We start from the raw sequence: 25,088 nt of genomic DNA on the forward strand, positions 1-25,088 counted from the left end.
TCAGTCACTTAATCGTCTGACTTCAGCTCAGGTCATGATCTCGCAGTCTGTGGGTTCGAGCCCCATGTTGGGGTCTGTGCTGTCTCTCTCTCAGAATAAATATATAAACATAAAATAATTATTAAAAAAAAAAGGTGCAATGTGACAGATGTACACAGGATATTATGGGAGCACAGATGATCCAGTACTTTTTTTTCTTTTTCTTTTTATCTTTTTAAAAAAATTTTTTTTAACGTTTATTTATTTTTGAGACAGAGAGAGACAGAGCATGAACAGGGGAGGGTCAGAGAGAGAGGGAGACACAGAATCTGAAACAGGCTCCAGGCTCCAAGCTGTCAGCACAGAGCCCGACGTGGGGCTCGAACTCACGGAGCGCGACATCATGACCTGAGCTGAAGCCGGCCGCTCAACCGACTGAGCCACCCAGGCGCCCCTTTTTTTTTTATTTTTTAAGAGAAAGATGAAAATTGCAATAAATTTGTTTTACCTCATCAAGATCTTTGGTCTCTCTGCCCAGTTCATCATCATCTTCATCAGAATCAAGCTCTGGTCCAATATAATTTCCAAACTCGTCATATAAGTCGGTATCCATGATGCTAAAATTCAAGGAAAAGAGGAGTTAGATTCTGGCAAGGTAGCCAAAGTCTCCAGAACACAGCCCCGTATTTCTAACCTTACAGTTGACTGTATCCGTCCACACATCTCCTCTCCAGTTACAGCCACCCACTGACTGCTCCTCCCAAAGCCCTGTACTTTCCCCTCCTCGCTGTTCTACTTGTTGTCCCTGTTTCCTTTCTCTTCTCCTATTCTTGTAATACTAAAAAGATTTTAACTTTAAAATAATTTAATACCAGAGAGTTGCAAAGTAGCACAAATTATTTTTTTTCCTAAATTACTTGAGAACAAGTTGCTGACAGTGCCTCATCACCCCCTAATACTTGAGAGTAGGAGTTTAGCAAACTATGCCCTGTGGCCAATCTCGACTACTGCTGGTTTTCATACAGCCCCCAAGCTAAAAATGCCTTTTATTTTTAAAGTTGAAAAAAAAAAATCAAAAGAATATTTCATGATATGTGCAAATTAATTGCATAAAATTCAAATTTCAGTGTCTATAAAAATAGCTTTATTGGAACACAGCCATGCTCATTCATTTATAATGTCTGTGATTGCTTTTACACTGTTAACAGCAAAGTTGACTAGTTGCAACTGAGACCATATGGCTCAACCAGCCTAAAATGTTTACTATCTGACCCTTGGTAGAAAAAGTTTTCCAACCTCTGCTTCAGTGTGTGTGATTCCTACAAACAAGGACATTCTCCTACATAACCAAAACACAACGATCAAAATCAGAAAATGAATAGTGACACATTACTACCACCTAATCCACAGACCTCTATTCAACATTCACAAATTGATTTTTTTTTAAGTTTATTTATTTATTTAGAGCAAGCATGAGCAGGGGAGGGGCAGAAAGAGGGGGAGAGAGAGAATCCCAAGCAGGCTCTGCATTGTCAGTGTGGAGCCGACGCAGGGCTCAAACCCACAAACCATGAGGTCATGACCTGAGCCCAAACCAAGAGGAGGATGCTTAACTGACTGAGCCACCCAGACACCCCCACAAACTGTTCTAATAATGTCCTGCACAGCAAAAAAAGCCAACCTAGGATCCCATGTTTGCATTTAACAACAGCTCCCCAGTCTCCCCTTGACTTTTATGACACTACACTTTTGAAGGTTACAGGCTATTGATTTTTGTAAAATGTCCCTTAATTTGGGCTTGCCTGATATTTCCCTATGATTAGATTCAGGTTTTGTTTTTTTGGCAGAATATCTCAGAAGTAATGCAGTGTTCCTTTCAGTGCATCTCTTATCAGGTGGTTCACGATTTTAATTTGTCTCATTAGTGGTGATGTTAATTTAATCACTCAATTATGGTGATATTTCCCAGACTTTTCCAATGTCGAGTTACTAGTTTTGTCATTGTAATTAATAAGTATTTTCTGGGTTTTCTCTACTTCAATTATGGAAATTCTATTTAAAGTAATAACTCAAATGCCACCTCCTTCCAGCTTTTCTATATCCTCTATTTCTCACTCCCCTACATTGCTATAGCCTTTTGTACCTTAATCAGCATTTAATTCTGCCATGAATGACTACTAATTAACCTCTCCAACAACCCTACAGTTTATAAGTAATAACAGACCAGAGGTGGGGTAGGGGTTAAAAGAGTTCAAAGACCTAGATTTGAGGGGCGCCTGGGTGGCGCAGTCGGTTAAGCGTCCGACTTCAGCCAGGTCACGATCTCGCGGTCCGTGAGTTCGAGCCCCGCGTCGGGCTCTGGGCTGATGGCTCAGAGCCTGGAGCCTGTTTCCGATTCTGTGTCTCCCTCTCTCTCTGCCCCTCCCCCATTCATGCTCTGTCTCTCTCTGTCCCAAAAATAAATAAACGTTGAAAAAAAAAATTTTAAATAAAAGAGTTCAAAGACCTAGATTTGAATCCTAACTTTGTCACTTAATAACGATGTACTTCAAGTAAGTTACTGCACTCCTCCAAATCTATTTCCTCAACTGGAAAATGGAGTAATCTCCACTGCATAAAAAGGTATGAGACTTAGGGGCACCTGGGTGGCTCAGTTGGTAGAGCATCCTCTTGATTGTCCGTCAATCAAGAGTTGAGTGTCCAATTCTTGATTTTGGCTCAGGTCATGATCCCAGCGTTGTGGGATCAAGCCCTGTGTTTGGCTTCATGCTGAGCGTGGAGCCTCCTTGGGATTCATTCATTCTCTCTCTCTCTCCCCCGCCCCCATCCCAGGCTCAATAAATGTTAACAAGCATATTTTAGCCACTCTTTTTTTTTTTAATGTTTATTTTTGAGAGAGAGAGAGAGAGAGAGAGAGAGAGAGAGAGAGCGAGCACAGGCACAAGCGTGTGATCAGGGAAGGGGCAGAGAGAGAGAGGGAGACAGAGAATCTGAAGCAGGCTCCAGGTACTGAGCTGTCAGCACAGAACCCCTGCAGGGCTCGAAACCACAAACCACAGATCATGACCTGAGCTGAAGTCGGATGTTTAACCGACAACCATGCAGGCACCCCTGGCCATTCTTGAATACAGGGACCTGTATTCCTTGTCCCTAGCTGCCAATGCCTAAGATAGTACCTTGCATAAGTAGAAGTGGATAAATGTTTCAAATATTTAATTCTGAGATAGTGATATTTATCTCAAGTAAAGGACTAGCTCTAAAACTTGTAACTAAATGTAAGTATAGTAACTTTCATGTGCATAGAGATTCTTTTTACTTCCAAAGAGCTATCACATCTGTGCTCATTTCATTCTCCCAAGATCCATGAAATCGCACACATTTTTAGAAAAGGCTGCTAATGGAACAAACCAAGCTAATTACTCCAGATCATTGCACTTATTCTCTTCTCAAATGCTCTTCCCTTGGACATTATACCGTGTTCCTTCATTTTACTCAGGTCCCTTCCAAAATGTCACTCTCTGACAATGTCACTCTAAAATAAAAATAGTCCTCCCTGGGGTGCCTGGATGGCTCAGTAGGTTAAGTGTCCGCTCCTGATTTTCGGTTCAGGTCAGGATCTCACGATTTATGAGATGAAGCCCCTCATCGGGCTCTGTGCTGCCAGCGTGGAGCCTGCTTGGGCTCTCTCTCCCTCTCTCTGCCCCACCCCCACTCTTTCTCTCAAAATAAACATTACAACAAATATAGTCCCCCTACACACATTCTCCAACCCCCGACTTTCACTGTTTTATTACTATTAGCACTAGTCCCTCCTTCACATGTACCTGTTCACGTCATTTTCACTATCATCTCCTCAACTATGATTTAAACAAAGTCGTTTGTTTGTTTGTTTGTTTGTTTTTTCACTTAGAACTGTGTTGGCACAAAACAAGACCTCGGTAAGTATCTGTTGAATGAATGAATGCCTCCTACAAGGTACAGAGAAGATAGCTGACTTGCCCACAGTTGCACAAAACTAGTGGCCAAACCTCACTGCAGCTTCCCGCTACAGAATAAGGACGGAGGGAGCTTGGGAGAGAAGAAGTGAAGAAGGCAGAAATGGAAGAGGGATGAGATGGGACTGGACAGTAAGACAACGACCTCTGCCCAGGAAAGGAATTTTATGCACGGGTCGACATTGAGGGAAGCCCGGAATCGAGGTGCGGGCTGTGTGGGGGGGCGTCTCTTTCCCTTTCTTGCTCCACGCTTGTTTACCCATCTGTAAAGCGAAAGGGGCAGAAAGCTTACAACGTCCCTTCCAGATCTGACATTGTTTAATTTCTCATCCCAGCCGGAGCAACTTGCCCCTGACGCTGACCCCGCGCCAGCTCACCTGCCGCTCTCCCAGCCAAACGCTCCTAGTCCGCTGCCGGAGACCGCGCTTCCGCCCCACGCCGCCGCACCGCTGCGCCCGCCGTTCGGAAGGACCCCGCAGACGCGTTTCTGCTCCGGGGACAGTCCTTTGCCTGAGGACCGGCTGGGAGGAATGCCAGCCGCGGACCCAGGAACCGAGGAGGTGGCGTCGTGGGTCCCCAAACCAAGATGTGGGCTGCTTCAAAGAGACTGAGGCCTGAGGAGGCACGAATCTGATCAGGCGCCTTGAAGACACCCTGAAAGGGGGGGGGGCCTTCGGGACGATCACGTGGCCAGGCTGTTGGCGCAGTTGCTGAGCAACTACAGCTGCTGGGCGTGGTCCACGTTGAGCTGTGCTGTTCTGGTGTATCTGGGGATTCCCAAAGAAAGCGAGTAAACCAAGGCCTGAGCTCCTGGGGTGGTGGGCAGGGGCGGGGGAGCGGAAGGGTTAGTTTGCTGTCTTTCAATGATTGGGGAGGGCTCAGAACTGGACAGGCGCCAGGACACCTGAGTTCAGTTCCTGGCCTGCCCAGACCCCATCTAGGTATTCAGCTTACCCACGCTGGGGTGGAGCGGAAGGGCTAAGGGGTTGTTCCAGACCTCCTGCTTCCCTGCCCTAGGGCTGTTGGTGATGGCTCCGCCACAAAGTCTGGCACAATGCCGCAAAAGTTTGAGGTTCAGAGAGGTCCAGCAAGTAAATGCCAGAGCCCGGACTAGAACCCATGTAGAGGATTTTTCTGTAGAACGGATCAATCAGCCTCACATAAGCAGAGGTTGCAGAATGCCATTGTACAGTGGCAGAACTGAAGAGGTTGCTCAAGTATCTAGGAACCTGTGCTCCAGCCCTGTTCTGGACGGAGGGATTTGGGAACTGGGATCATAGAGCCCCTTCCTCTGCCACTTCTGCTTCATTTCCTGCTCAGTCATTGCATCTGGTTTGGGTGGAAAGTATCATTCCGCATTAAAAACATTTAATGATGGGTGAAATTTTATCCCTGGGCTCAAGAGTATAGTTAACGGTAGTTCTGCTTCTGTGGGAGGTCCTCTGTCATAGCACCTCACTATAGAGTGAGCCCATATGGAATGGTGAAGGGACTGAATCCTGAGACCCAAATGTCTCTTCAGTAGAAGCACCAAAATTAAAATATTTTTAGAGGCAGAGAACAAAATTAAGACAAGGCTCCAGGGGCGCCTGGGTGGCTCAGTGGGTTAAGCGTCTAACTTTGGCTCAGGTCATGATCCGGTGGTTTGTGAGTTCAAGCCCCATGTCCGGCTATGTGCTGACAGCTTGGAGCCTGGAGTCTGCTTCAGATTCTATATCTCCCTTTCTCTCTGCCTCTCCCCCCTCACACTCTGTCTCTCTCTTCTTCTCAAAAATAAATAAACATTGAGAAAAAAATTTTTAAAGACTGGGCTCTAAACTGAAAGTCAGTACTCTGTACTTTCCGTGACAAGTCTTAAGCAAATTCTCACTGCAACTCCGCTCCCCCTGTAGAGAATTAGATTTTTTTTTTTTTGAGAGAGAGAGAGAGAGAGAGAGCATGCATGAGAGGGAGAGGGGCAGAGAGAGAGAGAGAGAGGGAGAGAGAGAGAGAGAGAGAGAGAGAGAGAGAGAATCCCAAGCAGGCTCCACGCTCAGCAAAGAGCCCGACTCAGAGATCAAACGCACGACTGCAGGATCATGACTTGAGCTGAAATCGAGTCAGACACTCAACTGACTGAGCCACTCAGGGGCCCTGAGTGTTTTTGTAACACCATCCAACAAGATAAGTGGAAAGATATCCAGAGTACTTTGGGATTTTTGTAGGCTGGCAAAGAATGCAGACACATCCTCCTCCCTGATATTGACCCTCCATGATGTCCATTTCCTCTGCCTTCCTAGAAACAGATCATGGAAAGGAACAACATCATTGATTTCAAGGCTTTGGAGAAAGAGCTGCAGGCTGCACTCGCTGCTGATGAGAAATACAAACGGGAGAATGCTGCCAAGTTCCGGGCAGTGGAACAGAAGGTGGCTTCCTATGAGGAGTTCAGGTTCGCTTAATGCTGTTTTTCTCAGCTCCTGTTACTATGTGGATGAGTGTGGATAAGAGCATGTGTTTTGAAGTCAGACAATTCTGGGCTCAGTCCTGGCCCTACCTTCTGCTACGTATCTGATCTTGTGCAAGTTACTTAACCTCTCTGAGCTTCTATCCCTCATCTGTAAGAGAGAGTAACTATTGTTACAATTAAATAAATAATTACATGTAAGATTTTGAGCACAGTGCCTGGCACATGGGAGGTGCTCAAAAGCTGTCAGCTATTGTTGCTGCTATTATTATTGTCATATTGGCTTGTTGATAGGTTTAGTCTCTATTATGCAAGGTCTAGCCACTTCACATCCACAGATAGCATTAAGTCCGTCCTCCAGTCTCTGGCTTTTGCCCACAGGGGTATTGTCCTTGCATCACATCTGAAGCCACTGGAGCGGAAAGACAAGATAGGAGGAAAGAGGACTGTGCCCTGGAACTGTCACACTACTCAGAGAGGGACCTCCCAGGAGGAGGCCACTGAAATCTCCCAGGTGGGTGAGGCCCAGCCTCTTCAGCCCAGTAGGATTCTCTGCCCAAACCTCTAATCCTGTCTCCTTACCACCCATACTTCTTCCTTATTTCTCATGTTAAACCAACAGGGGCAGGTTTCTGCCTCCAATCCCAGAAAGAAAAGCAACCAGCAGATGGTGAGGGTGAGTTAAACTGGGTGGAACAAGTCGGAAAGGTGGGCCAGGCAGGTCTCCTCCACGACTAGTCCTTTGACTTGCACTCTCAGATGAGACTGGAGTTGTTCTGCTCCCAGGTTATATGGTAGGTAGTGTAATGATCCTGTGGCACTGTTGGGAGAGAGGCCCAGCCTGTCAGATTCTTAACACTCACCTTGAATTCCTTTCTCTCCTTCTGAGGTTTCCATCATCGCTCTGCCCTGCTCAGAGTAAAGCCTGACTTACTCTCACAGAGCAGGGCTATGTCCGCATTCATCAGTGGGAACACCCCGGTACAACTGAGATTCTCAAATCATGGCCGAGTTCCTTGGGACCCTCCCTCCCTGCCCCATTCCCAGTTCCCTCATCTGAAAACCAAGCCTACAGGGACCACAGCCTACCCAGTGCTCAGAGAGCAACACTAGAGCTAAGATGAAAATCCACAGTCTTCCCTCACTGTCACTGTCTCAGTGCCGCAGAGCAGCTGGGAGAACTCTGGACTTCCTTTCCTTCCTTGTGATCCAGGAGAAAACACTTCTCCAGCCCGAGACCTCCGCAGAGTTCTACCGTGCTTGGCGGCGACACCTGCGGAGTGGGCCAGAGCGCTACCAGGCCCTGCTGCAGCTCGGAGGTCCAAAGCTGGGTCACCTCTTCCAGATGGACGTGGGGTTCGGACTTCTAGGGGAGCTGCTGGTGGCACTGGCCGAACACGTGAGGCCAACCGACCGGTTGGTGGTGCTAGGGATCCTGCGCAGCCTGGCCAGCACCGGGCGCTTCACCCTGAACCTGAGCCTGCTGAGCCAGGTGGAGAGAGAGGCCTGCAGAGGCCTGTTTCAGAAGCTGCAGGCCATGAGTACTCTCAGACCCACAGAGGAGGAGGAGGGGCTCGGCCAGGAGGAGGAGCGGGGTCTGGAGGAGCAGCCTGGTGAGATCCAGGAGGAGGAAAGTCTCTTGCAAGAGTTGCTGGGGGTGTACCAGGTGGATTGACCTGACCAGTTGCCTCCAGAGCCCCCCAGTGGTCACTGGAGGCTTTTTCTGCTTGTTGTCCTGGGGGCTCTGCAGGACTATAATGAGAAGCCCACACCTGATTTCCTTCTCAGCTTGGAATTTTCAGAGCAAATAAAAGAATCGAATCTTCCTGACTTTTCCAGCCCCTTGGTGGCTCAGTATTCTGAACTGTGTAGATCAGCAGGATGGTCAAGGGCCTAAGAACTTGAAAGAGTTTTGCTTCCCACCCTTCCTCTGCCAAACCTCTAGCCCATGGCCATGAGAGATGAATGTGGGCCCAACCAGATGCTGGCTATACCAGTTAAAGCCTCCACTCAAAAAAAAAAAAAAAGGAAAAACCAAAATCATTAATCTTCTGTGGTAAACAAACACTGATCTCCATAGCTCTTAACAAGAATACCCCAACAAATGATTGGACATTTAATCGACAAATAATCAAAGGCTACCTCCTTTGAAGTAAGGTATTTTCCTCAGGGACTGAATTCCTGTACAGGTTGGGCCTGGGAAAGCCCCAAGCAATCAGGTTAGGTCTGGCCAGCCTCCTAGGCTGCACATCTGGCCAGATGTGCAGGCGGGTGGGTTTTCCTCAACTCCTGGATTAACCAAAGAGAAAACCTTTCCACCAAACACCCAAGCAGGGCCTAGAGCAGGAAGGCAGAGATTTTCCTGTTCTAGCACTTCTCATTCTGGTTTCCCCTGACCCATTCTTGAGTGAGTGCCAGCGTTCTAGAATGGGGAGAGGGCCAGGTTCTAGAATGGTTTTCCCTCACGATCCTATCTGGAACAGGAGAAGGACATCCTGTGCATCAGCTAGGAATAAATTGCCTGGCCTTTGGCCACTTTCTCTGCAGACTCTTGCTTCTCTTCCTGGCTGCCCAATCCTTTCTCACCCTGGCAGTGATTTCTAGAAGCCCAGACCTTTAGTGCCTTGGTTTTGCCCTGCCCCCTCTGACCATTGCCTCCTGCAGGCATGAACCTGGCCCACACCACGGTGCTCCTGTGGGTGTGGGGGAGTCTCCAGGCCTTTGAAATCGTGGAGAAGGAGGACATCTTTCAGAGGACCCCCTGCCCCGCTTTTCTGATATTTGACAACGCAGCCTACCTGGCAGACATGAGCTTTGAGCTTCCCTGCCGCTGCAAGCCTGAGGAGGTGTCTGCTGTAGTCTGGTACTATCAAAAGCACCTAGGGAGCAGCCACACCAAAGTGCTGACAGACTTCGACGGGCGGGTGCTGACAGAGGAAACCCAGGCGCGTGCGGGCAGTGACATGCTGGTCCGCTTCAGCATCCGCATGTTCAGCCTGTTGGTTTTCCGGGCCCAGCCCGAGGACTCGGGCTTGTATTTTTGTGGCACCCGCAAGGGGGACTACTTCTATGCCTATGATGTGGACATCCAGAGCGGTGAGGGAATGGTGGCCACCTTCAAGGACCTGGGCCAGGAGCCCTTTGCAGACGAGCACCGTGGGAGCCTCCACATCTTCACCGCCTTCTGGGAGTGGACCCCCTGCGACCGCTGTGGGGTCCGTGGGGAGCAGTGGCGCATTGGCCTCTGCTACTTGAGGAGCCCAGATCTCTCCCCACGCTACCAGAAGACGCTGCCCGATGTGGTGTCCTGCGGTTCGCAGGCCGTGCCCTGGAAGCTTCGGGCCACGGCCAGGGAGCACAAGCCCGAGCTACTGGTTCAGAGCTGCGTGGTGCCCTGTGAGAAGAAGACGACCCAGCAGGGCGTGATGGCCATCTTCAGTTACGTGTCCAAAGTGGGCAGCCGGCCCTGGGTGCCTCAGGTGCCCATTCAGTTCCACCAGCAGAGGCTGGGCCACGGACTCATCATCTCCTGTCCCGGGGCCCGGCCGGAGCACGCCGTGGCCTGGGACAAGGACCGCCAGTACCTCTACCGAACGCAGTACCTGAAGGGCGTCAACAGGTCCATGAGGGTGTTCATCGACCACGGCAACCATCTCCACATCCGCTTCACCCAGCTAAGTGACCGGGGCGTCTACTATTGCTGGCGGCAGGGGGTGCAGGTCGCTGGGTTCCGACTGGGTGTCACGTCTCAAGGCCGCTACCGGCCCTCATTCTCAGACCCTGAGACTCGCTCCGCCGTGGAACTGACCCTGATAGGCTACCTGTTCATCACGGCAGTCTTTGTGGCCATTCACCTCTGTCATTGCTGCTGTTACTTATTTCGCTGTTGTCCCAACTTCTCCCCCTAGGCCCCCCTCTTCCCCAGCTCTGAAGACCAGTTGTGCTCAGATGTGTCTGTTAAATGATACCGGATGCCTCTGGGTGGGCATCCTGGGCTGGGACATGTGGCAAGGGGTGGGGGGTGTGGATAAATCTGTTAGTTACAACCTGCTCCTTGGCAAGTGGGGAAGCCTGAGGCAGGTAGGAGACAGGGGACTGAGGCCGGTACAGAAGTGGCCAGAGTGCACGTCTTCTGACATCATGCTCAGAGAAGGAAGAAGCGAACGTAATATTTATCAAACAGCCTTTTTGATGTTGGCATCGTGTTTGAGGTGTTTTATTTTCTTGCCTTCGAGGATTGCCCAGTGGGTACTGGTTGAATTGGGGGCAGCAGGGAGAGGAAAAGGGAGCCTAGTACCTGTCCTCTTTCCCTTCCTCCTCAACCTTGACCCCAGACTGGCAGGTAGAAATGTCAGGTTTAGGAATAAAGGTAAAAACTAGAATGGGGAAAAATGCAGGAGGAAAGTGGAGGTCAAAGTTAGGGCTTTCCCAGGACTGGGGACTGGGTGAGAAGAGGGGTAGAGGGATGGAGGGGGGAGGGGGGAAGGGCACCAGGGCTGCCATGTGGAGCAGGATTGGAGGTGGGATTTGTCCCGTGGCTGCCGCCACAAATAGGGTTTGGGGTCTCAAGATGATCAGTAATAAGAAGCAAGTTGAATCTTGTCCAAGGCTACTTCCTGCCCCCTCCCCCAGCCCCAGCCTCTCCTGAACAGATCCGAGTCCACTCCCGGGAAGGACATAGCAAATGTCTTTATTTACTTCAGTGACTAAAGGCTGCATGGTGCCCTCAAGGTTGAAGGTTAGCAACAGTGGGTGGCTGGGAGGGAGGGGGAAAGGGCACCAGGTCTTAGAAAAAGGGAGGGACTCTCGCTTCTCTGGCCTTAGCGGGGTGAGGGGGACCCTGGAGCAGGCCCTCTCAGCCCTGTTTCCGGACACAGAGTCCTGTGCCTGCCCACCCCAACCCCAATCTTCCCATGGAGTGGTGCAGGTGCTCTGGGTGGAAGTGTCTGCCCTGCACTGCCCCACCTCCAGACTGCAGGAACACAAACCAGAGCCTTTACTCTGCTCATGCCTCCCATTTTCTAAATTATAAAATAGGGTGCTACCTACAATATGGGGATACATTTTGTATTTGATAAAAGGCACTTGGGTTAGGAAAAAAACAGTGGGTCATGGAGGGTGGAGAATGTCAGATATGTGGCAGTGGCTTCGCTCAGCAGCCTTTGCTGGGGTCTGGAGGCAGCAGCAGCGTTGGCTTAGAGGTTGGGTGGAGGGATTATGCAGCAAGAAAGGAGCCTTTAGAACTGGGACAAGGTGTGCCCTGCCCCCGGGGCCAGCAGCCCCCCTCTCTCTTATTTCAGCATTTTCAAGAGGATGAGTCACTTCCTTGATTCCCACAACCCAGAGGCCAAGTGTAACTGGCCATCCACAACCCCCATCTCTGATGTCTAGCATCATCCCAATGGCCTCCACCATCTCCACCTGCCTCCCCTCCAGCATTATGGAGGGAGGACTCCTGGGCTTGACCTCTCTGTACCCAACCTAGAGGTCGAGCAGCTCCCCTCCACTCCTTCTCAGCACCCCTTCCCTCTCCACTTACACTATAGATCCCCCAAGTCCTGAGAATCAAGCTCCCACATGCCCATGGCATGCCGACAGGGTGCCCACGTGGCAGCTCAGTGGGACTGAGACACTTGAATCATCACCCAGGAGGCCCTTCTGGGATCTGGGCAGGCCAGGTATTCTGTTCGGTGATTACTCCAGGTGGCAGGATGGCCCCACCCACTCTCAGACTGCTCAGGGTCAGTCTAGAAGAAGAAACCTCTGTGGGGATTTCCCTTTCCTGTCCCAGGGTCTCCTTTTTCTCTTTTGAGTGGACACTCAAAGGTCCACTTCCCAGGTACCCTCAGGGACCTCTGGCTCCGCCAACAGTTGCCGTGACAACGGGGAGTAGGGAAATCCAGGTGATTTATTGGGGCCCCTACCTTCCCCCACTTCTCTCCTTCCTCCTAGTTCTAACCCAAGCTGCTCACCCTTTGGGGTGAGTGCCTTGTTAGTTGGAGTTACTGGGTGCAGGGGGCAGGGGGTGCAGGCCTAGTACTGACAGAGCTTAGGGCAGCGAGCTGGCATAGAGACCGAGGGATGAGGGGAACAGCTGGGGTGGGTGGGAACTCGGGTCTGGGGAAATCAGCTATCAGAGACGGGGACAGCAATCCCATCTCCTGCTCAGGCCTCTCACACTATGGGGTAGGGGCCACCTTGGGGGTCCTGCCTCACATCACATCCTTGTGCTCCTGCTTGGACTCCTTAATGACCTGCAGGGGACAGAGAAGCGCACAGCCCATTAGTTAGGGGCCCACACAGACATCAGGCCCACTACCGCTAGGCTATGTGACCTTAGACAAGTCCCCAGCTTTCCTGGGTCTTTCTTTTCTATGCTGGGAACCAGAATTCTCCCATGCAGTTGTCAGGAAATGAGGTAACACCTGTAAGCACTTAGCACCATGCCTGGCACATGGTGGCCTGGTATGGTAAGATTAGCCAGTACTGTTGCTGGCATGGTGGCAAGGCGGTTATGCCAAATCCCCTCTTCCCTTTCCTTTGGCGGGTTCCTTTTATCAAGCTGGAAACTGAAAGATGGGAGTGAAAACTGCTAACTTTAATTTTCTTCTTCTCTCCCCCAGGCCTGGTGCTGGGGGCATCTGAGTCAGGGTGAGACGGGGGAAGACCCGTCAGTGCCTAGGCACCCAGGCTCCCTAGAACTGCCAGTGAAGGGATAGGGAACTGAATTACATCCAGGTTCCTTCCCCTCTTCCAGAGCCTCCCTGGGAAGCTTTTCCAAGTGATTGAGAACCTCCTCTGTGCCAGTTCAGGCTTTTTTCCAAAGCCTGGCTTCGAAAATTCCTGGAGGCAGCCAGAGCCTGATGGGGCCAGAATCTCAGGTCTGCCCTCCTTACCTCTCCATCCCGCATCTCCACGGTCTTTACCACAATGTTCCTCTTAAGGTGGCCTTCTGACACGGACTTGGTGTCCAGGCTGGTTTCTGCAGACATGGGGACAAGAGGCCTGTGGGCTCTTGTGTCACTAGACATTTTCCCCTACCCCCAACTTCTCTATGAAACCCACAATCATGAGGATTGAGTATGAAAGTCTATCCCAACCAGGCAGAGAGGGCCTAGGATCCTTCATTATTATTATTTTTTAAATTTTATGTTATTATTTCTTAATATGAAATTTATTGTCAAATTGGTTTCCATACAACACCCAGTGCTCATCCCAACAGGTGCGCTCCTCAAATATTATTTTTATTTTAGAGAGAGGAGGAGAGAGCACAAGCCAGGGAGAGGGGCAGAGGGGAAGAGAGAGGGAGACAGAGAGAGAGAGAGAGAGAGAGAGAGAGAGAGAGAGAGAGAAATGCAAGGCAGGCTCCACGCTCAGTGTGGAGCCCAATGCGGAGGTTGATCCCATGACCCTGGGATCATTACCTGAGCTGAAATCAAGAGTCGGACACTCGACTGAGCCACCCAGGTGCCCCGGGCCTAGGCTTTTTCAAAGGGGATGAAGACCCCCAAAGTCCCCATGGTGCTAAGCAAGGCCTGGCTGCTCCATCCAGTGCTCTGCTCACTTTCCTGGCCTGGCTGCATTTCAGTCCCTCTGCAAGCAGTCACCTGGCACCTGGCTTTCTGACCACCCAGCACTGTGCCAAGGAAGGAGCACGTGAGCTTTGAAATCAGGCAGGCCAGAGCTTAAGTCCCAGCTCAGCCACAAGACTGTGGGCAAGTTAATTTACCTCTTCCAGCCTCAGTTTCCTAATCTGCAAAATGGGGATGATGGGGTCTACTTCTCTAGGTGGGAATGAGGAGTCCTTTAACTGAAATAATGTATGTTAAGTGACTAGCATGTTATTAGTGCTCAATACTCGTGGGTCCCTTTCCCGTTCCTGTTCCCCTCTTCTACTTCCCTCTGCCAATTCTCTGGGCCCTACTGACCCTTTACTGTTTGGCACCTGGCAATATTACCTCGATGACCCACTCTGCCTGGTTAAACTTCTGATACTGAACTAAGCCCTGGGGGATACACCTATCTAGTGTTCCTAAATTTCTGGAGCAGAAGATTTTTTTTTTCTTTAGACAAGAATCATTTGAGGGCCACTTACAAGTAAGAAGTCATTTAGGTTCCTCCCCCCCTCAGAGAGGAAAATGTAACACGTCACACTAATATTTAAAATTAAGAGCAGGGAGCATAAAACTTTATCCACTACGAGAGCAGCAGTCCAGGGGGAAATGATCCTCTGGGCTGAATCAGCACTGAGCTGAGCCATGGAGCCTTGGGGACAGATGAATCAAGCAGAGAACCTGGCCATTGGGCACAGCAAGACCCTAGGGGCCTCCCGGTGATGGGGAAGAGGAAAGGCAGAGGCTGGCGTTTGTTCAGAGGCCCCAGAGCATCTCATCTGAGCACCAGAGGACATATCACTTTGAACACCAGCCAGCTCTGCTAGTTTAACCTACATTTACTCTGTGCCAGGTCCTGGGCTGGGCACTGAGGTTGCTGGGAAAATGACACAAGCTTGGCCCTTTAGGGAAAAACCTGGGAGGAGGAAGCCCGAGAGGGCAGGGAAAATGGGCTTGGTGAGGCTCGTTCCCCGACAAGCTGAGAAAAGCACTGTGTCTGAGAGGCAGGCTGCTAACCGAGAGCCGGCGGGGCTCCATTTACAATCTGGTGAGCCTGTATTGGTATAACTTGTACTGTGAGCCTTTTGAGATGTCTTGTGACCTTGTGACATTCCCCTTCTTTGGTGCTTTTGCCCCCTGTAGTGACAAGCAGTTAAAAAAACAAAAACATAAACATAAAACACTGAGATGGGCAGAGCTTGCTCAGGGATCTGCGGATAGGACAGAGGTTGAGACCTTCACCCGGTTCTGCTATAGGATGGGGCGCAGGGTTAGGGAGCAGGACACAGGGCAGAGCAGGACAGGAGCAGCTGTGGGCCCCACCTGGAATGCCCTGGGGTACTGTGTTCTGGCTGGAAGCTCTGTGGTGAATTATGAAGGCCCCCTGGGCCCCTTTGCCCTGGTCCTTGGCCCCACGCCAGATCAGCAGCCCACACAGGGCAGGAAGCAGGAATCCAACACCCTGCCCACATGGCCCTGCTCTACTGACCTCGGATCTGCAGGTTGGAGAAGGTCTGCACGGGAATAGTGATGCTGAAAGACAGCAAAGGGAGAAGAGTGACTGGGCTGCCCAAGGTCATCCCCAGGTCAGGTCCCGGTCCAGGGTTATCGTGACAGCCTGAGGCCCTTCTCCTTGCCAGGAAAGGCTCAGCCCATCCCCTGGTTTTCCCCAGCAGCCAACATGCTCTCTGGGGCTGCAAGAGTCTGCAGGGGGCTGGGGTATTGTCTGGGAGGGGAACATGTCTTTTGGAAGGACAATGGAGGCCTGAAGATGGCAGAAGGGAGGAGGAAGTGGTGAAGAAAGTTCCGAGGAGGCAAAAGAGGTCAGTCGAGGGAAAAGAAGTTCAGTCTTCATTGGGGGGGGTGGGGAGTGAGCCTTTTAGTTTGGGGGGTGACCCAAGTCCTTGCCCTGGGATCTCATGTATTGAATTGAATCCATTCATTCATTCACCAAACATTTATGGAATATAACTGTGTGTTAGGCCAGCACTGTGCTGGGTACGGGGATAGGAGGGGCCTGGACGCAGGCTGTATAAGGCAGTCCCTGAAAGGAGCAAGGAGAGACCAGGGAGGGGCAGCAGGGAGGATTGACTCCCTAGGGCTCACCGGTTCTCCTCGCCCTCCAGCAGCTTCCTGTAGGTGGCGATCTCGATGTCCAGGGCCAGCTTGACGTTCAGCAGGTCCTGGTACTCCTGCAGATGCCGTGCCATCTCGTCTTTGAGGCTCTGCCCCTCCTCCTCCAGCCGGGTCAGTGCCTCCTGGTAACTCGCCGCCTCCCGCGCGTGGCGCTCATCCTGCTCCCGCATCTGCCTCTCCAAGGACTCGTTCTGTGGGTGGAGCGGGCTGGTGCCTCGGGGTAGAGTCACACCACCCCCACCCATCCCAACCAGGACCCCTGCCCTGCCTCTGCCCGCACCCCCCCCCCCCCCCGCCAAGTAACTTTTCAGAGCCCCAGCCCTCAGTCCTGGTGCCTGCCCCTGGCCCTTCTCTCCAGGCTGCAAGGCTGCAAGGGTTGCAGGTCCCCCCCCTCCGGCTTGCCCACACCCGCTGAGGCCCTGCGCTCACTGTGCCGCGCAAGGACTCCAGGTCGCAGGTCAAGGCCTGTAGCTGGCGCCGGTAGTCGTTGGCCTCGTGCTTGGCCTGGCGGAGCAGCTCAGCGTTGCGGGCTGCGGCGTCGGTCAGGTCTGCAAACTAGTGGGGAGAGGATCCTAAGTGGGGGCGCGGCTGGGCTGCATGACTGGGGCACACGGCTGGGCGGGTGGGAAGGCATGGTCTCTGGGAAATCAGGGGGATGGGCAGGACCCCAGGCTTGGTGTCCAGGTCTCCCCCAGGACTTTGGCTCTGGGTGGGATTATTCCCATAGACGGAGACCCAGGGAGGGAGGGCACACAACGCCCTGTAGGTCTCCCTCACTGAGCACAGTGCTTGGGCAGGGGACGACTGAACAGATGGTATTTGCCACAGAATCCAGAATCTCCTGGGTTGGCAGCTGTATCCAGGAGCCTGAACCCTGTCCTCCTCTGCTGTGGACAGGGGGTTCTGGTGAGCAGAACCCCGGGTTCTAATAGCCCTCTCTCCCCTCAACTTGGAGTGAAGCTCTCATGGCTCCATCAGGCCTTGACCTGCCCAGAACCATCACTGGCTTCTGTCACTGATACTCCTCAGCTTGGACCCTGGGATAGCATCCCCGGGCCACTGCCCCTCCATGCTTTCTTGCACTCAGAATGCCCCTTCCCTCTTCTCTTCAGGTCCTTAGGCTGCCAGTCTTGCCGAGCCCAAATGCCCTCCCTTCGACAATATCCGCCCACCCACATATAAACTCTGCCCAGCAGTGTTCTCTCTGGACACCATATTTGGGTGCACATCACATCTCCCTGGTCGAACATGTCTCTGTGTCCTGGGCAGTGCTGACAGGCAGTGGATGCTCAGTAACCCAGGACACAGCAGAGGCATCAAGAATGAAGGCTCCCAAGGGCAATGGGTAGGGTTAGACACCCAGTTCTACCATTTAGCAACCGTGTGATTTTGAGCAAATTAGTTAACCTCTCTGGACTCCAATTCTCTCATCTGTCAAAGAATAGTACCTTCTTCATAGTGAGTAAGATAATGCCTGCAAAGCACAGGGCCTGGCAAACAACAATGTTGGCTAGCAATAATAGTAGCAGGAACAGTAATAATGATAATTAACAGTCATGATAAGTACTTATTGGAAGTTATGACATCTGTGTGGCCCTGGGGAAGCCACCTCACGTCTCTGGTGAAGGTCAATCACCCGAAGAGGATCCTCTCCCAGCCTTCTCCACCCCATTCCCCCATTCTTTTGTATGGAGCCAGGAGGGCTGCCTGGAGGAGGCAGGCTGGCCCACAGTCAGGGCTACCTTGGACCGATACCACTCCTCTGCCTCATGCATGTTGCTGGCCGCCATTGCCTCGTACTGCGTGCGGATCTCTCTCAGGGCTGCCGTGAGGTCCGGCTTGGCCACGTCCATCTCCACGTGGATCTGCTGCCGGGCCAGCTGCTCCTGAAGTTCCTGCACCTCCTGGCCAGGATGAGAGGAGGGATGCCAGGGCTTGGGCCCAGGCCGCAGCTGGGGTTTCCCCACAATGCTATGCCCTTGTCTGCCTGCCCCGTGGACCCTGACATTGGCTAAGGGAAATGGGACAGTCCTAGTTAGAGGCAGTGGCATGGAACGGGCTAGGTGAGGCAGAGGGTCATTTGGGGGCCTCATGATCCTCCCAGGTTTGGCCAGGCAGGAGCACTGCAAGTGGGCCTGTGGGTTTCCGGGTTCCATGGAGTCGTGGATTCCGAATCCATAATCTGAAGTCAGAGCTCAGTGGTGTCTTTTAAAAATGAATAGCTTTCACTTAAATGGAGACAGGTGGCAGTGGGGGTGATGTCAGAGAGACTGACTGTGTGACCTCAGCAAGTTCTTTAACCTCTCTGGGCTTCGGTCTCCTCCTCTGTGAGAAGGAAATAGTACTGGAAGGGTTCCTACCTCACGGGGCTGTAGTGAAATAAAAAATGAGAGAGACAAGGCCTGTTATAATTCTCAGCAAGTGGGGTGAGTGTGTGAGAATCTTACCAGGGGCTGAGGATGCTCTCTTGTCTCTGTCTCCCTCAGCCTCTCTGTCTCTCTGTCTCTCTTTCTCTCTCACTTTTGTTCTGTCTTTGTGTATTTCTCAATCTCACCCTCTCTGTCTCCGTCGGCTTCAACCTCTGTGTTGGCCTTACCTCCTCATGGATCTTCCTCAAAAACCGGATTTCCTCCTCCAGAGATTCAATCTTCCTCTCCAGATCCAGACGGGCTAGGGTGGCTTCATCTGCCTCCTGGAGTAGGGAGGGTGCAAAAGGCTGCTGGGACCCCAGACTCCTCTTCCCCACTCCCTAGCCTTGTCTGATCCCACCTTCTGTGGCTGGGGAGAGCAGCACATTGCTCTGGAGGGCTGGGCTTGGGGGCTGTGCTTGGGTGAGCTGCCCTCAACCCCTTACCCCCCTCCCTTGCCCCTCCCACCCCCCTGACCTGTCGATAGGTGGCCAGGTTGTTTTCGGCCTCCAGCCTCAGGTTGGTTTCATCCTGGAGCCTGGGGTAAGGGGACACATTCCTGGGTCCAGGCTCTTCTGAGGATCTTGGACCCCTGCCCCAGTCTCCCTGGAGGTGGCTGCCAGAGAGACCCTCTACCCCCTCCCCCCACCCCCAGGACCAGTGGAATGGCAAGAGAAGTGAGGGACAGAGGGTCCTAGACAGAGCCTTGACCAGGAGGGTGAGCAGACAAGGGCCTTTGCTTTAACTCATTACTGAGGTGCCTTATCGAGGTTGGTGCACCTGCTCCTGCTCACACAGGCCCCTCTGCCGGCGCACACTCACTGCCGCATGCACAAACACACTCATCCTCCTGCACTTGAGGGCACACACGCATGCCCTGCCAGCTCAGCAAAACACCGTGTCCCTGGGGTTTCCTCTGACTTTTGGAAATGAGTTTTATTAGAATCTCTGCTTCACAGCTCTGCAAGCTGAAGTGGCCTGACCAGGGTCATAAGCAGGTGACAGGCAGCATCACCTGTGTTCTGAAGCCAGGCCTGCCTGCTCTCTCCCTCACCTCCTTTCCCCCAGAGCCCAGTCCCCCTAGGGCGCACCAGTCTTCTCTTCCCGTTCCTCCTCTGTACGGACCTGGGCTCCACAAGGCCACCAGGCCGTGCCGTGAATGAAGTGCAGAGACCCTGCCCGTGGGGTCCCTGACTCTTCCCACGGAGCTTGCCCCAGTGGGGAGGTAGGTGCAAAGGGGTCTTTGGGTGGGTCTTTCCCCACCCAGTGGGGAGGTGCAAAGAGGTCTTTGGGAATCAGGTCCCTGAGACTCTAGGCCCCCTCCCAGGGCCCTCCGGTCATCTTGGGGAGCGAGGACAGCCCTCGCCTCCCAGAGGTGGGGCAACAGAGGGGCCGAGGAGCATGGAGGCAGAGCCCCCTGCCCGAGACCCGGCTGGCCCGTAGTCACTCCTGCTGGAGCTGGTGGGGGGGCATCTTCCCTGTTCATGTGGTCCCTCTCCCTGGACCCGCTCCTCACTTCTGCCTCAGGGTGCCCAGGTCCTGCGCCAGATTGTCTCTCTCGACCTCGAGCCGGGCGCTGTTGGCGGTGAGTTGGTCGAGCCGAAACCTTAGCTCCCGCAGCTCAGCCTGGTAGACGTCGGCCAGCTTGGTGGGCTCCTTGGCCCGCAGCTGGTTCAGCTCCGCAGCCAGCGCCTTGTTCTGCTGCTCCAGGAAGCGCACCTTCTCAATGTAGCTGGCGAAGCGGTCATTGAGCTCCATCATCTCTGCCCGCTCACTGGCCCGGGTCTCCTTGAAGCCGGTGTTGAGGGCCCCGGCCAGGGAGAAGTCCACCCGGGCCGGGAGCGGAAGCGGCATCCGAGCCAGGGAGAGGCGGGTGCCCGGCCCCAGACGGCGGCCGGAGGCCAGGCCTCCCCCCACCATCTCCGAGGAGGAGACATAGGAGCGGCGAACGGCTGAGGTGACCCGTCTCCTCTCCATGCTGGCCCAGCTCTGTCCGCTCCTGGGAAGTGACGGCTTTATGGAGGCGTGGGCCGGCCTGGCACCGCCCAAGCTGCCCCTGGCAACGCCCCCTGGCATAGCCTGAGGGGGAGGGGCTGGGCGACAGCTCGGCCATGGGGAGAGCTCTTCTCACCCCACCGAGGTCACTGTGCCCAGAGGCAGGGCCTCCTGGGCACGCCAGCCCCAGCCCGGCCACAGACAGAGGTACTAGTGGGCAGTGCCTGGGGCCGGATGCTGGGTCTGGGGGCCCTGACCACTGGGTGAGGAGGCTCTTTCTCTGGGAAAGTGGGCCAAGAAAGAGCTGGACCAGATGACCTCTGACCTGCTTTCCACTTCTGAGATCCCATAACCCAGGCCTTCCCTACTCAACACTCCTGCTTCAAGCGGCCACTAAGTGCTGGGACTTTGGCAAAGAACAAACCCAGTTCCTCCACAGCCTCCAGAAGCAGCCTCCAGTTACAGTTTCCTGCCTAGGCCCATTCCTAGCAGACTGTTGGACTCCTCCCCTCGGAACACAGGCTTCCCACGTTCCTGCTTTCTCCCCTTTCTCTGAAAGTCTGGGGCTGTGGGCTGGAGTTGGACACCAGCCCTTTGTCTAGAAGGTCAGTGAAAGTCCCTGTCTAGCAGTAGCGGGGGGGGAGGGGTGATGGAGGGAACGTGGAAGCCCCGAGGGGGCAAGAGAGGCAGAGGCTGCATTCCCTGGCCTTCTCCCTGGGCCACACTTAAGCTCCTGCCTCAGTCCCACCGGACTCCTGTCCCCCTTGCTCAGCCTCTCTGCACCCCTGCCCGGAGCCGGCCTTGACAGCTGCACAAAGCAGTTATGGATGAGCTGGCTGTCCCGGCTCCTGTCTTTGTTCCTACATCACCCTGTTTCTCTGGCCACCCCTCACCTCACTTTCACATTGGAGATTTATCTCCTTCGAGTTCCCACGCATCTGGCTGAAAGGATGGGAAAGGTCTCTGGGGATGGGTCAGCTTGGGAACCCAGGAGCCGCTGGGCCCATACTAGGTAGCCCAGGGCCTGCGCCCTATAGCCTGACGCTTCAGATCCACCCCCCGCTTCTGTTCTGATCCCTCAGGGCCAGAGCCTCACCCAGGCCCCTCACTCATCTGTGTCCTTGGACTTCTGGGAAGTGGGCAGCCTTCCTCTCCGCACCCCCCTGCTGCCCATGCCCATGCCTGGGCCTCTGATCCCTTCTCCTGGGCACTTGCTGAATAGAGCCTTGTTTTCCACCACTGGTCAGGGCGCCACTCAGAGAGGGCAGCCCCTGGGGGGCTGTGTTGTCTTTATCCCAAGATGCCAGGCTGTTAGGCAGAGTACAGCCCAAGCCCCCAGCTCAAAGAGCTTCTCGGAAGCATCTGAGGGGGCTGGGGTGCAGTGGGGAGCAGGCTCTGTGCCCACCCCTGACTATTGTGTCTGTGCCAAGGTGAGTCATTCAGTGGGCACAAGGAGAAGGCCCTGGGGTGGCAGGGGGCGGCCAGTCCAGCTCTGCCAGGTCTCCAGCTCTGTAGACAAGGCCTGGCTGCCTGCCCCCTCGCCAGCTCCCAGAGCCTGCTCACACCCCTGAGCTCCAGTCCGGGCAATGCCTCTTACCCCACACTGGGTAGATGCTTTCCATTCGGGCATGTTATGGGCTGCTTGCCGAGGTTTCCCCTGTGAGTCCCAGCACAGAGAGGGGAGGCGAGGGTCCCTAAGTCTTTAGCCACACCTGATCCTGGACCTGAGCAGTAACATGGGGAGGGAAATCTTGAGGAGGGGACACCCCATGACTTTTGATCCTGCTGAGGATTGGGGAGCTGGGAAAGGTCAGGGGACATTACAAGAAGAACAAGACTGAGGGCAAACCCTCGTCCCCACTACTCTCTGTGTCTGGGAGCGGCTGTCCTTCCAGCTTGCCTGGCAAGTCACAGTGTGCGGACTTCTCTCTCCATTCCAGTAAAATCTAGTTGAAGGGAGTGCAGAGCCATCTTGGAGGGAAAATATGTCACAAGAGCAGGAAGGGCTTGGCAGTGAGGCTCACTGAATCGCACCTGTGTGTGTGTGTGACACAGCACTTGGGCAGCAGCAGAGGGAGGGCCTCTTCACCTGCTTCGGCCACCCGCTTCGGCCACCTGCCCTGGACCTGTGTCACCCAGGCTTCTCACTCCATCTTCAACCTCCATCTGACCCTAGACCCATCCCCCACGCCCAGCCCTTAACCATCCGAAGATGTCCACACAAGAACCAGGCTGGTTGTGGTCATTTGCCAAACTTTCATTATTTTATATCACACATTCATCGTGGAAAAATCAGAAAACACAGATAAGCAAAACGAAAAGGTTCAATTAGCCATGATTTTGCCACCTGGAGATAATAAACACTACCAGATTTCCCCCCACATCTATAAATTCTTTTTTTTTTTTTACAAGTGGGCTCATGCCGTACAAATTATTTTGTAATTTGTTTTTTTTTTCACTCAGCAATATGTTGTGAACATCTTTCCATATCAATAAATATTTATCTACATCATCATCTTAACAGCTGCATGGCTCTCCACTGTATGCATTCATTTGCCCAAGCTTTATTGTTAGACACACACTCGTCCCCCGCCCCGCCTCTCTCTCTCCCTCTCTCTGTTCTAGATCCCACTATGCCGCCCAGTTGCTTCAAACACATGCAGCTCCCAGCATCCCCCACTACTCCCATCCTCCTGGCCTGGCTGAGGCCCCATCTCTGCGGCCCCTCCTCTCCTGCCTCCCTAATCTAAGGGCCTCACCATCCGAAACCTCAAGCCAATCCCTAGACTGATTTCTGGATAGACAGCAGAAAGCTGCAGGCCTTGGAGAGAGGATGCCTGGATGTCCCTCTGCAGGGCCTTCAGCCAAGATGTGCCCCCACTTCAAGCCAAGGTGGGGACAAGATGGTCTCCCACCCCCTATGCCCCTCCCCTGTGTCAGAATCTGCCAGGATGCCCTCCTGCTTACAGGGCCCAAGTGCCTCCTGGGACAGATCAATAGCACACCTGGCCTCAACCCACACACCAGATGCCTAGCATTTTCTAAATTTGCCAGCTTCTAATTCAAGCCACTAGACTGCTGCCCACTGGCTCTCCTTGTGCCCCTGCCCAGTTCTCAGTGCCTGGCACAGCATGGCAGTCAGCAAGCGTGGGTGGGATGAAGAGAACTTGGGTCTCTCTGGTGGACTCCTTGGCCACTACTGAGTCCATCCATCCCATGTGGGCCCCGACCCCAAGGAAGGGAACCAGGCCCTGGTGGCCACTAGATGGCACTGCGCAGCTGCCCAGGTTCAAGAACCAGCAGGGCGCCGCAGAGGGGAGAACATGGGTCTCACAGCTGTAGGTAGAGTTTCTAACACCCACATTTGTATCACCCAGAGGGATCACTCCATTTATTCTCTTGAGTTGCTTCTAACTGCTATGACAGTGCCCTCTAGAGGAGAGCAAGGCCATGGGCATTCAATGGCTATGTGATCTTGGATGACTTCACGAACTTTCTCCGAGTCTCCATTTCCACACCTGTAAAATGGGGACTCGCCGCACTTACTTCCAAGGTGGCTGTGAGGATAAAGTCAGTGAAAGCCGGACACAGCAGTTGCTCTACAAACCATAGACTCCATTTAATAACACGTCCCCGGTGCTTTACCTATTTACACGTTAGCAATGGGGCGGGCCTAGAGGGGCCAGAGCTGGGTCCTCCAGGGGGCGCTGGCATGTCTTGTTAGCTCCACTGGGGGTGGGGAAGGGACAGTGTATAGGTACCTCCCCAGGACAGTTACCTGGGAGTATGGAGAGGACACAGGGGGCACCAGCCAGTGAAGAGAGCATAGGAGGCAACACCATTTGCCCCCAGACCACGAGTTGTGTGTGGCTTTGGGTCTGCCAGGTGACAGGTGTGAGTTACCTCTGACTACCCCAGAGTAGCAGTTCCCAGCTTGCTTTCCCACCTCCCTGACTCCCCCAGGGGCTCTGTCCCTCCATCCCTGCCCTTCCCTAGCCGTAGACTTGAGACCCACAACTCCATTGGCTTGAGAAGCTCTGGTGTTTTTATATTTTATTTTATCTTTCTCAAGTAGGCTCCACACCCAACGTGGGGCTTGAACTCATGACCCGCAGATCAAGAGTCGCCCGCTCGACTGTGAGAAGATCTTAGTGTGTCAACATGTCCCATCGGAGTGGGTCTCTCCTGCACCTCAGCCTGAGGCTTCCCAAGGAGAGGGGCCCCATGGATCGGGGCTTCCTGATGTTAGGACCTATATCTTTCCATCAGAATGGAGTCTCCCTAACAGTATGGTCCCTCAGGACACCCTCTCTTCTTGGATGGGAGCTCCCTGATGCAAGTGCTCATGGTTCACCGTCAGACAGGAGCTCCTTGAGGGCAGGGACTGTCTCCCCTTTTAGCCGGAGAATGGCTACCTCAGGCCCTGGCTGGTTCCTTCTCCTGTCATCTGTCAGCCTGTGCCAAGCCAGCTCTGCTGGTGAGAAGTGCCCAACTCCTGTGGCTGGGAAGTGGCCCA

At 53.3% G+C, this 25,088-nt stretch overlaps 4 protein-coding genes across 9 annotated transcripts in view; 2 read left to right on the forward strand and 2 right to left on the reverse strand.

The window, feature by feature from the left end:
* Positions 1 to 4,609, reverse strand: part of EFTUD2 (elongation factor Tu GTP binding domain containing 2) — a 40,999-nt gene extending 36,390 nt beyond the window's left edge. Inside the window, exons 1-2 of the mRNA XM_043584744.1 lie at positions 4,352 to 4,609; positions 488 to 596 (exon numbers count right to left, since the gene is read on the reverse strand). Of these exons, the coding sequence (XP_043440679.1) occupies positions 488 to 592 (105 nt within the window). The 5' untranslated portion in view covers positions 593 to 596; positions 4,352 to 4,609. The remainder of the gene's footprint in view (positions 1 to 487; positions 597 to 4,351) is intronic.
* Positions 4,610 to 4,665: 56 nt separating this feature from the next.
* On the forward strand, positions 4,666 to 8,250 carry CCDC103 (coiled-coil domain containing 103). 5 transcript variants are annotated; one of them, XM_043584752.1, is made up of 4 exons: positions 4,666 to 4,774; positions 6,260 to 6,405; positions 6,802 to 6,934; positions 7,634 to 8,250. In XM_043584752.1, the coding sequence occupies exons 2-4, from the start codon at positions 6,263 to 6,265 to the stop codon at positions 8,093 to 8,095; spliced, it is 738 nt and encodes a 245-aa protein (XP_043440687.1). In that variant the 5' UTR covers positions 4,666 to 4,774; positions 6,260 to 6,262; the 3' UTR covers positions 8,096 to 8,250. The 5 variants fall into 5 exon arrangements, with proteins under 5 accessions (XP_043440687.1, XP_043440685.1, XP_043440686.1 ...); XM_043584750.1 differs by having other exon boundaries at positions 4,675 to 4,774; positions 6,254 to 6,405; XM_043584751.1 differs by having other exon boundaries at positions 4,680 to 4,792; positions 6,254 to 6,405.
* Positions 8,251 to 8,366: 116 nt separating this feature from the next.
* FAM187A (family with sequence similarity 187 member A) lies at positions 8,367 to 10,617 on the forward strand. Its single transcript, XM_043584748.1, has one exon. It carries the CDS (start codon positions 9,087 to 9,089, stop codon positions 10,326 to 10,328), a length of 1,242 nt encoding a protein of 413 aa, XP_043440683.1. The 5' UTR covers positions 8,367 to 9,086; the 3' UTR covers positions 10,329 to 10,617.
* A 477-nt stretch (positions 10,618 to 11,094) lies between these two features.
* LOC122485699 (glial fibrillary acidic protein) lies at positions 11,095 to 20,570 on the reverse strand. 2 transcript variants are annotated; one of them, XM_043584746.1, is made up of 10 exons: positions 20,094 to 20,570; positions 19,055 to 19,115; positions 18,766 to 18,861; positions 17,912 to 18,073; positions 16,599 to 16,724; positions 16,140 to 16,360; positions 15,523 to 15,566; positions 15,051 to 15,170; positions 13,317 to 13,402; positions 11,095 to 12,674 (listed from the first exon to the last, which is right to left on the reverse strand). In XM_043584746.1, the coding sequence occupies exons 1-10, from the start codon at positions 20,552 to 20,554 to the stop codon at positions 12,633 to 12,635; spliced, it is 1,419 nt and encodes a 472-aa protein (XP_043440681.1). In that variant the 5' UTR covers positions 20,555 to 20,570; the 3' UTR covers positions 11,095 to 12,632. The 2 variants fall into 2 exon arrangements, with proteins under 2 accessions (XP_043440681.1, XP_043440682.1); XM_043584747.1 differs by lacking the exon at positions 15,051 to 15,170 and having other exon boundaries at positions 20,094 to 20,569.
* Positions 20,571 to 25,088: the final 4,518 nt, after the last annotated feature.

The sequence above is a fragment of the Prionailurus bengalensis genome, chromosome E1 (assembly GCF_016509475.1).
Source record: "Prionailurus bengalensis isolate Pbe53 chromosome E1, Fcat_Pben_1.1_paternal_pri, whole genome shotgun sequence".
In the NCBI taxonomy this organism is placed as follows: Eukaryota; Metazoa; Chordata; class Mammalia; order Carnivora; family Felidae; genus Prionailurus; species Prionailurus bengalensis.